The sequence below is a fragment of the Passer montanus genome, unplaced genomic scaffold (genome assembly GCF_014805655.1).
Source record: "Passer montanus isolate IOZ18808 unplaced genomic scaffold, ASM1480565v1 scaffold192, whole genome shotgun sequence".
In the NCBI taxonomy this organism is placed as follows: Eukaryota; Metazoa; Chordata; class Aves; order Passeriformes; family Passeridae; genus Passer; species Passer montanus.
Window position 1 is genome coordinate 436,025 of NW_024366503.1, and position 10,527 is coordinate 446,551.

The 10,527-nt window shown below is 44.6% G+C and overlaps 1 protein-coding gene across 1 annotated transcript in view; it reads left to right on the forward strand.

Annotated features, from left to right (window-relative positions):
- The window catches only part of ACSS1 (acyl-CoA synthetase short chain family member 1), a 29,046-nt gene extending 21,384 nt beyond the window's left edge, over positions 1 to 7,662 (forward strand). Inside the window, exons 9-14 of the mRNA XM_039706430.1 lie at positions 754 to 866; positions 1,390 to 1,516; positions 3,120 to 3,247; positions 4,725 to 4,788; positions 5,352 to 5,470; positions 6,845 to 7,662. Of these exons, the coding sequence (XP_039562364.1) occupies positions 754 to 866; positions 1,390 to 1,516; positions 3,120 to 3,247; positions 4,725 to 4,788; positions 5,352 to 5,470; positions 6,845 to 7,018 (725 nt within the window). The 3' untranslated portion in view covers positions 7,019 to 7,662. The remainder of the gene's footprint in view (positions 1 to 753; positions 867 to 1,389; positions 1,517 to 3,119; positions 3,248 to 4,724; positions 4,789 to 5,351; positions 5,471 to 6,844) is intronic.
- Positions 7,663 to 10,527: the final 2,865 nt, after the last annotated feature.

The following is a 10,527-nucleotide window of genomic DNA, read 5'->3' on the forward strand; positions in this document are numbered from 1 at the left end:
AACATGAAGGAAATGCATGCCCATCGATGAAATGGGAAAGACTTCTATGTGTGAGCCACATGTGAAAACATTTGCTAGAGATCTAAAGCTTAAGGACATCAGAGACCCTTCTTCAGAGCTGGATGCAAATTCAGGGTCAAAATGAGCCATTCCAATCCCTGGTTTCAATTTTCACAAGCTCAGCAAAGCTGGTAGAGGAATGCACTCTCCATGTGGCAGAACATACCTTTATAAATAGAGCTGTATTTTAAAAGCCTTATTCTCCTTTGTTTTTGTTTCTCTCTTGTGTTTCTGAATTAGATTTAGAATAGAAAAGACCTCATTAAGGTTGGAGTCTGATTTAATGTTCATCCCAGCAGGAATGAAAAAGGATGATTAAAAGGTTCAATTTTAACTAGAAGATAAGCTCAACCTGCCTGTACGGGGTGGGTTAATTTCATACTCTGTAATAACAGTAATTCAGACTCCTGAAGTGCTTTTCCTGCTAACCTCAGACAGCTGTAGAAACACTAGAGGGAGATAAATCCCCTGACATGCTTATGCTTTCCCTGTAAAATCACTTCTGGGTAGGAGTGGGGCTGCTAAGTACTGCCCATGCCAGTCTGTGCTTCTTGGTCCTGCAGAAGTCATTCCCAGTGGCTCTTTCTTGCAAGGTGGCTTCAGTGTTTTCGTCTTGACCTAAGAAAAGCTGGAATTTGCTTTCACCCCACAGTGGATGGACTATAAGTATTTTGTTTTTCATTTTTCTTCCAGAAACTGGTGGCATCTGCATTGCCCCACGGCCCTCAGAGGAGAAAGCTGAGATCGTTCCAGCTATGGCTATGAGACCTTTCTTTGGGATTGTGCCTGTGCTCATGGATGAGAATGTGAGTTGGAGCTGTGCTGGGTGCCCAAGTGAGAAGCTGGTGTGTGCTTCTGCTTTAATCACCTTTTGGATGGCAAAGGAGCAGGGTCCAGAAGGATGCTTGTTTCTCCTTAAAAATGGTAGAATAGATGAGCAATTTATATGTATATATTTATATATTTATATATGTATATATGTATATATTTTTATATTTATATATAGATATATAAATATATTTATATATTTATATATTTATATATTTATATATTTATATATTTATATATTTATATATTTATATATTTATATATGTAGAGAGAGAGCATATCTCAGTTGTCCATACAGATTTGCCAACAGGGCATTGCAAGTGTCTAGAAGAGTTGTTTGCAATTTATTTTCTCCACTTGTGACCCTCCACTGGCAGTCTGCAGTGAGCAACAGGCTGACTCTTGTTGGATCAATGCCACAGAAGCTCTTTTGTTCACCTGTTCATCCTTGTTATTCCTCTTTTGTTCACCTGTTCATCCTTGCTGTGCTTGAACCTGCAGGGAGAGGTTATAGAGGGCAATGATGTGTCTGGTGCACTCTGCATTGCCCAGCCATGGCCTGGCATGGCAAGAACAATCCATGGGGATCACCAGCGCTTCGTTGATGCCTATTTCAAAGCCTACCCAGGTAAGGAAAGGGCCAGGGGAAGGCAGTTTCACTGCAGTATAAGCACACTGAGTATTTTCAGCAGTACTTTCTGCTGTTTCATGGTGGCTTGGGGTGTGTGTCACGGGTTGTAAGCATGCCCTGATGGTTTTAGGTTGTGTTGACCTTTCTAGCTGTCAAAAGGGATGTATTTTCTAGAAAACTTTAATGCCCAAGCACCTTTTCTCTGGAGCTTTGTATCTCACTTGGAAAAAGGCATATTGGATGGGAAATACCTCATACATCACCAAATCTTAACCCTGTGATACAACCTTCCTTTTTAAAATATGGTCAAGTTGTCTGGTAAATAACTAGAAGTGGCAGGGAAACATTTTTGGAAGGACATTGGACAACACAACTGTTATCACTCAGAAGAAATTGAAAGGGATTTGAAAGCTACAGAGTGCAAGAATTAGACAGGCAATCCTGAAAACTGTACAAAATGAGCTAGATAATAAAATGGGAAAGTGTTACAAGAAATTGAATGACCCCATAGTCTCTTATTACTCACTACATTTGTATCTGATGTCTTGTTGGTGTTTAGTTGATAGCTGTTTAATTGATCTGGAAGGGCAGAAAACATGACTGAAAGTCCATGAATAGGGCAATAATGGGTCCTGGCAAGAACCACCTTCAGATTTCACAGCAGTAGCTGCCTGCTGCTTCTCAGATGTGCCACTGGAACAGTTCAGATCCCGACATGGGCTTGGTGAAGAGCCAACACAATCTGTGTTACAGGATGTTCCTCAGTGAGACTGGAGTTTCCAGGAAACCTTGGGCCTTTTCCAGTTTCCATCAAATGTTTTAGACCCTCCATGCTTATCATGGGGTGGTTTGGAGTTTTTAGCTGATCTGATTAGCAGTGTTTCTCCCACATTCACATGCTAGAGAGTGACTGTTCTCTGGGATCTGAATCTCTGTTAGCTGGGAGGGAAAATGGCTTTTCATTCATCGTAGTGAAAGTGATTTAAAAAAACCTGGCAGTGTTCCCATGTACAAAATGTAATAGAGCTGCTCCCTTTCAGCTGAACAGCTGTAGTTTTCCACTTGTGCTGCCAGCAGCAGCTCTGAGCTTGACCAGTAGCCTGTGGCATGATGGCAAATGGCATTTGAAGTGGTTTTACCTTAGCACTGTGTGCACCAAGAGGTGTGAGCACGCAGCTGTTGTGCAGATGTAGGCAGGCAAAGCCTAGAGAGATCAGAGAGCCCCTCCCCTCCTGGTAAGTCCAGCTGAGCATGGCTGGGTTGTGTGGCTGGGCTTGGTTTTACAACAGGAACATCAGCCACTGGTTGCTGCTGATTGCCTGCACTGATTTGTCCATCTTGGCAGAGACCTGAGCTTCACCATCTTGGTGCTATTCAGGTGCTTATTGGGAGCCAGCACAGCCCAGGCAGAGCAGAGGAGGGCAGGGATGGCAGAGGGGAGTGGGAAGTGGTGGGAAATGGTGGGAGGCAGGTCACACAGGTGCGAGCTTGCAAAGGTGGCACCCTGCCCTAATGGCCACCCTAGAGCAGGGTCTGTCCTGCACCAGAGCCCAGCACGGGCACACTTGCTGCTGCTGATCAGCCCTGTGTCTTGCTGCAGGTTACTACTTCACAGGGGATGGTGCTTACAGGAGCCACGAAGGCTATTACCAGATCACAGGGCGCATGGATGATGTCATTAACATAAGTGGGCACAGGCTGGGGACGGCAGAAATTGAAGATGCAATGGTAAGTTCCAAGCAGGTGGAGGTCCCTTGACAGGGCATGTCTGTGGGGTAGGGTGACCCTTTCAAAGCAGCTTTGTCTCTTGCCTTCAGACCTCTGCCCCTGCACAGACACAGCTTGATGCACAATGAACAGCAAAGGTGCAGGAGGAAACATCTCCCTTTTTGAGGAGACAGCAGATGAGCAAGTGAGGGGAGCCACACTGTGGGCAGTCCCTGCAACTGAGCTGTCGGAGCTGTGTTTCCTCTCAGTGATGTGCTGTTGTAGTTGTCATTTTGGATGCTGGTGGGCACTCCATAAATGTCTCTCCTATTTCTTCCTTCCCCTCTGCTGGCCTCTCCTTCCTAAACCTGTGGTTCCTGCCTATCTGAACTGGCTGAGTATGCCTGAGAATTCAGCAATGTTAAACACAAAGCAACACTGATTTATGTCAGCTGCAAAGCTAGCCTATCATTTTGAGAGAAAATAGTATTATCTCTGGGAATTGAAAACAAAAAGTCCTCAGAGGGTTTATATTTAAAGCTTGACCTGTATATTTATTTCTGTATTATGTGCCTTACTTGCATATGGCACTTAAATGTAACATCTGATGAACCTGAGCTGTGTTTACATGGAGTACAGAATCATACTTTATCCTCTGTGAGTAATTCTTTTGTCTGTGCAAGTTTCTGATCCTACTATAGGATCCAGTTCCTTTCACAATCTGTGTTTGTGTATGCATGTGTAAAGAAAATATATTTATGTGCCTAGATTGCTCTATGGTGTTTACTTTCATATTTTAAGCTAATTTAAGATAACATAATCCATTCTTTAGTGTGGGATGCAGATGCATGTTTTCTTCTGGTCTGTGCACTTCTTACTGCAGAAGAATGTTAAATTAAACTCTGCAGTGCAACAGAAGTAATCACTGATGTGTAGCACAGTAACAAAAATGCATTTGGGCAAGGGAATGAATAAATCTGATTCTTTCTGCCTTCTGGTATGCTTTATGCACGTGTAAACACAAGTCCAGTGTGCACTGTGATGTTGGCAACTTCACTTTTTACCTCTGCTGGCCACAGCTCTCTGTAGCACCGAGCACTGCAAGACTGGTTTTGCTTGTGATTTGGCAGTGGCCAGTTGCCATTTGGGACCACAGTCATGCACAAAGAAAGAGAAAGAGGGTTTCCAGCTGTTGCAAATTCAGCTTGGTGTGCAGTGGGCTTAGCCGTGGAGTAGTTATTCTCTGACGTGGCTGTGGCCATGGCCACCAGCAGGAGGCTGTTTGTTTATGAAAGCAGGGCCAGTACAGAGTTACTCCCTGAGACATGGCTGTGGCCATGGCCACCAGCAGGAGGCTGGCATCCAGCTTTCCTGTTGTCCCTTCAGCAGGATCTGTCAAGGGGAGAGCAAGCTGTTTTGTTTGTAGAGCAACTGGCACAAAATCTGTAGGGCTTGAAGCAGTTCTGATTTGTGTGTTTTTGCTTGACTTTTTGTGAAGGCTGATCACCCTGAGGTCCCTGAGACAGCTGTGGTTGGGTATCCACATAAGATCAAAGGAGAAGGTATGTGAAAAGCAGTATCCTGACATGATATCTGCATCTATTTCCCTTAAATTCTAACTCAGACTGCATGTTAGGAGTTGCTGAGGGAATGGGAGGGCAGCTTTCCTTAGGCTGACTGGCACTGCAGCCCCAAGAGACAAAGATAGCCAGGAAAATAGCTACATGTTCCTAACCTGGGTGTTACTCCCTAAGCTGTTTTCATCCATAATGTTCATGTATATGGTAGAGCTTCCTTTATAGGATTGTGCTTAGAATGTCCTTTGAACAGAATGGGAATGGCTGATTTACATTGGCCAACCTTTGATCCCAATAACACTTTGGTAATTTATGTTGACTTGTCATTGTCACGGACATCAGTCACAGATTCCAAGAAAAGGCTGGGCCATCATTTGAGGGGTGCAGTCTGACTTGCTTTTGTAAAAAAGGTCAATGGTTTTCTTGTCAGCCCCTAGATTGTGCATAGGAATGATCTGAAACCTTCCTTGGCATTCAAATGAGCATCCTTGGTCTTTCCAGACAGTTTCTAATACGATGTTTATGGCTTCTGCTCATTTGTCTTCCAGGTGCCTTTGCTTTCATAGTGCTAAGGGAGCAGACAGCTCATGCAGACCGTATCAAAGAAGAACTCAAAACCATAGTGGCTTCCAAGATAGCAAAGTATGCTGTGCCTGACCACATCCTGGTAAGTGGGAGACTGAAACTGGAACCAGCAACAGGAAATGGTCACATCAAGCAGCCCTCACTGCCCTGCCTGCAGTGCTGCTGTTGTCCTGCTCTGGCAGGATAAAGAGGCAGGAAAACAGGACTGGCAGCAGGGATCCATGGAGGGGGAGGGCAGGTGCAGAGGTCTGTCTGTATGTGAGAGAGGCACTGAGAGGCAGTCACACTGCCCAGCTAGCTTGCAGTGATCATTAGCATCAACATCAGACCTCAAAGCACTGACTGTGTCTGTTGCACAGCAGGCCTGGCCCTGGAAGCACTGATGAGCTCAAGCTCTGTCTCAAGCTCCTCACCTTTCAGCAGCACCCTTTATTTGTTAGGGGAGAGCTCACAAAGCTGCCCTGTAGCTGTCCCCCAAGGTCTGCCTGCATCATTTCTCTCTTCTTGGAGGCAGTGACCAGATACTTCTTTGAGGGGCTCTGCTTTAGCCACATGCATGTAAGGTGGACACCAAGGCACAGGCAACAGAATACAACAGGAGCAGCCAAGAGTGGCTCCTTCAACTTGGAACACCCCAGGATATCCTCAGTGGATTGGAGAAGTTTCCAGAACTTGCAGGTGTGCAAGGGAATGCCTCCATTTCTCTGTATTTTGGGGTAGTCCTGCAGACAAGTCCTCTTAACTCTTTCCTCGCACGTCAGTTAATGCTATAGAATTTTGTAGCCTGCTGGCCTGAGTGTGTGGCAAAATGTGAGACCTGTTGTTGTCTCTGCTCAGTGTCTGAGACCTCTTCATCAGGCTCACATTTATGCTAAAGCCTTTTATTTGCTGCTAAGTCCTTCCCAGGAGGTCTAGCCAAGGCATTTAAGATTGTTCTGGTTATGAAGGAAGGTGTGTAGGCTGACAGATACCAGGCAGAGAGAAACATCAGCAGACAAGAGATATTCCTTGAGTAGGAGACCCTGCAGCTGATGTGCAGAATTGTGTTGCTTTATATTCCTGCTCTGTAAAGCTGAATATAAATATATTTCTGTCTGTTCTGGTAATGTGTTGAGATTTGTGTCACCATTTGTGCCTAAGTTTTCATGTGTAATTGGATTTTAATAGTTAACAGCATATTCAGGTCCTGATTCCTAAAAGAGCTGTGCATCCTACAGTACTCAGTCTGGACGTGGAAATGGGGAACAAAATCCACTCAAAATAAGAATAAAATGTATGGCTAGTGGCACTCCTTTCCTTGGATGTAATCTTGTGTGAATGATCTATTTCCCAGGAGCCTCAAAGGAGCTGTGGCCATGAAATAGTGTGCCAGGCCTAGGACAGCCCAGCCAGATTTCCGTGTGGTTTCCAGCAGGACTCAAGTTCTGTTAAAGGTGCATCCTTCCCTTCTTTGCAGGTGGTAAAGCGCCTCCCTAAAACCCGATCAGGGAAGATCATGAGAAGGCTGCTGAGGAAAGTAGTCACTGAACAGTCAAGCAACATGGGAGATGTCACCACACTTGATGATCCAAGTGTTGTCAAGGAGATACTGGATGCTTACCAGAAATACAAGGAGAAGAATTCCTCGTAACAGGCGGCTCTGGAATTTCTCTCGTTCGGAAATGTGGAAGGTCTCAAATAACCAGGCAAACAACATAGTTCTCTCCTGGTGTTTTTTAAAAAAATACTGTTTCCTTGTAGGGGAACAAGATTTTCCACTCCACAACATTTTTGAGATGGCACAGGGCTAGAAGCAGTCAGCAGTTTTCCACCATCAGTGAACTCCTTTTCCTTGCGCTCAGGGCTGTTGTAGGGCAGCTGCTGGTGGTTTCCATGAGCTATGCTGAAATTTAACATGGGCTAAAGCAAGATGCAGATGCTCTTTTTAATGTTCCTCTTTTTAATGTTACTGTACAGGGAAATGTTTTTTACACAATACTTCTTGCTGTTTTAAAAGAAGCCCTGGAAACCACTTCTTCAATGTTTTCCTTCAGCTTGGGTGTCTGAGTCTAAGCAGCTGTATTTCACTGCAGCTGTGGTGCCTTTCCAGCAATTCTGGCTGTTCTGGTAGGTGATTCATATGCATTGATAGGGACATGAGAAGGACATGGCTACTCTGATAATTCTTCCCTGACTTTACCCATTATTCTAATATCTCCTTTGGCTTTCCTCATATGGATTTGTTCCTACCACCATGTGTCCTGGGGCTTCCCAGAGGTGGTGAGCCTGTGACCCTTCAAGGTAACCCAGCAGCAGCTCTTGCAGCTGCAAAAAGGAGCCACAAAGCCCATGACTGGACTTCCTTCATATCCTCAGTGCATTGCTGCCATGCTGATTTACCAAAGAATTAATTGCCATGTGGGTACCCACAAACTGCACAGTCCTCTAAAAATTGAAGTGCCTCTTGCCTTTTGGAAAGTGAAGCAGCATTCCAGACCAGCAACCTCAGAATAGCAGGGAAAAACTGCCTTTGTTGTTCCTATGCTTTAAATGCAAAATTGCACTTAATTTAGTCAGTGTTTTATTTTTGGATTCATTTTATCATGACCACATTCCAGTTGAAGTGCTCCTTACATTTGGGCTGTACAGAAGAATGTGCTAGTAGGCCTGCTTACTCCTGAGTTTAATTGGATCCACACTGCTTTTTCCAGGGGGACTGTGTATCAGAAGGATAATTTGTGCACCTAACTGGAGGCAGGGAAGGCAGGAGGGAAATGGGTGGGTGATCTGTAGGACTGGGAAAGGTGTGGGGAGCTTTTTGGCCAGCAGAGATTCTGGTACCACAGTGGGAAGCAGGCTGCTTGAAGTATGATATGTTCTCAAAGACCAGGTGTGTTGTCTTAGATCCCAGATTTCCTCCAAGGACACCAGCTGCATTTGCTTTTTTAAAAAAATTATTTTAAATGTCTCTAGGGACTGAATAATACAGTAAGGAATACATGCTTTGTTAAATATCCCATCCTTCTGACTGAAATGCATTTTATATAAGGTAAGTAGACACCCTGTGGACTTTCTGGGAAGTTGAAGATCAGAAGGTTTGAAGGTTTGACAGGCTGTTGATATTTTAGGAGATAGACACCACTTTACTGCCATTGCAATGGAAAAAAACCCCAAAAACAACAACTTGCTTCATTAAGTAATTTTCAAGTGGGAAGCAGACAAGAGTTAATATTTTTGACAGAAAAAGTGCACTCACTTGTTTAAACAAGTTGTTTCCACGCAGTCTGAAATAACAGTGTGGAGGAAGAAAAATTACTTTTTAAAAAGATTACACACTTTTCCTTTAATCAAGAAAGCATTTCTTATATTATGGACATAGAACTTGTCTTGTCGACCTGAAATTTCCCTGTGTGTTGTCCCAGTGGTCACAGACCCATGGTTTAATTAATCTGAACTGTCTCACAAACACTCCCTGTGTGAGGAGCAGTGTGCTTTGGTGCATTGGGACATTTGTCATCCAATTCCTCTGCTCAGGGAAAATGAGAGATGGGGGCACTCCCTCACCTGCATCCCTTTTGCCTCAGCTTGCATGGGCTTAGGGAGCATGGCTGTCAGGGAGGTTCCAGGATAACCAGGAAGCTGCAGAAGCACAGTGAATTCACAGCTGGCACAGCTGTGGTGCAGATGGAAAGTTGTGGCTGCCCCATTCCTGAAAATGTTGAAGGCCAGGTTGGATGGGGCTGTGAGCAGCCTGGTCTAGTGGCAGGTGTCCTGCCCATGGCAGGGGGGTTTAACTAGATGATCCTTGAGGTCCTTTCCATACAAAGCTTATTTCCACAGCTGAGCTGTGGTGCTTGGGATGCCCATCTGCTCAGAGGCCCACCTGGGGTGTTCCAAGAGAGCAGGTGGTGCTGCTGTGCTGCCCACATGGGGTTCTGCAGTGGGCACAGCTTGTGCTGGGCAGCCTCAGTCTCCTGGTAAAACTGCACTTCTGTCAGTGGCCTGTGCCCAGCCCATGCAATGGCACCCTGAGTCTGGTAAAAACACAGCTAGGCAGGACTTGGAAAGGGCACTTCTTGTGAAAAGAAGCACACTGTACTTTACTGAGCAGGCTACTCATAGAAAGCTTTAAATTAAAATTGAAATTTTACATCTTCCTTCCAGAGTTTAAAGTTTCCATCCAGAGAAGTCCCCATTTCTTCTTTCTACCCCCTGTGTCTGCTAACTGCAGCAGTTGCCTCTTCAACTTGAGCTGAGCTTTGCATTTTCATCAACAACAGCACTCCTGTGTGGTGACAATGCTTTCTACTTCATATGCAGCAGGCTTGTGGCTCAGGGAGGGATTCAGCCCACAGAATTGGAACTGGCTTCCTCAGTGCCTTAAATGCCAGGAAGGAGGAAATTTCTGAAGTACCCCAGGCCTGCAAGGCTCTTAAGACAAGAGCCTTCACCGATCAGTGGTCAGATATCAGTGGGATCATAGGACAAACTTGGGGGCAATTGCTTCATTTAGAAAAGCAGAGTTGTTGAATTTTTCTAAACCTTTGTGTGTTCATGAGTGATGTATGGGTTGTTTGTCAGATTGCCTTTGTATCTTCATTAAAAGAGATTCAAAGTCAGTTTTACCTGTTGTCGTTTATTACAAAGGGCCAGTATGCTTTTGTTTCCCCACTCAGTTTGCCAGTAAGATCTGGTCATGGTGCTTTCCCCCCCAGGTGGAGACACAGACCATGATTTTTCCAATTCTGTAAAGGGAAAGCTCCATCTGTCTAGAAGTATGTTTTGTACAGTCTAATGTTAAGCCTTTAACTGAATTTTGTTTACTTGTAATCATGCTTTAAACACATTTCTTGTCCTTAATCAAAACCAGTGTCTTCACTGATCTCTGTGTTCATATTTTCAGTAAAGGAAATAGGTGTGATGGGTTGGCTTTCCATTGTAGGTGTCAGACCTTCTGTCCTCTCAAGGGTCTGGGACTTCCTCAGTTCTCTGAGCTTTCAAAGGAAGGCAAAGGAGTTTGAGATCAGAATGAATTGTGATCCAAATTGCTGTTTTGCTTTGCTCCTTTTCTCTAAGCAGTAGTCCAGAGGAGATAATGCCAGAAAACTGCCACTGCAAAAAAGAGCAAAGTTGAAGAACGCTTGGATGTTAATAAACTGC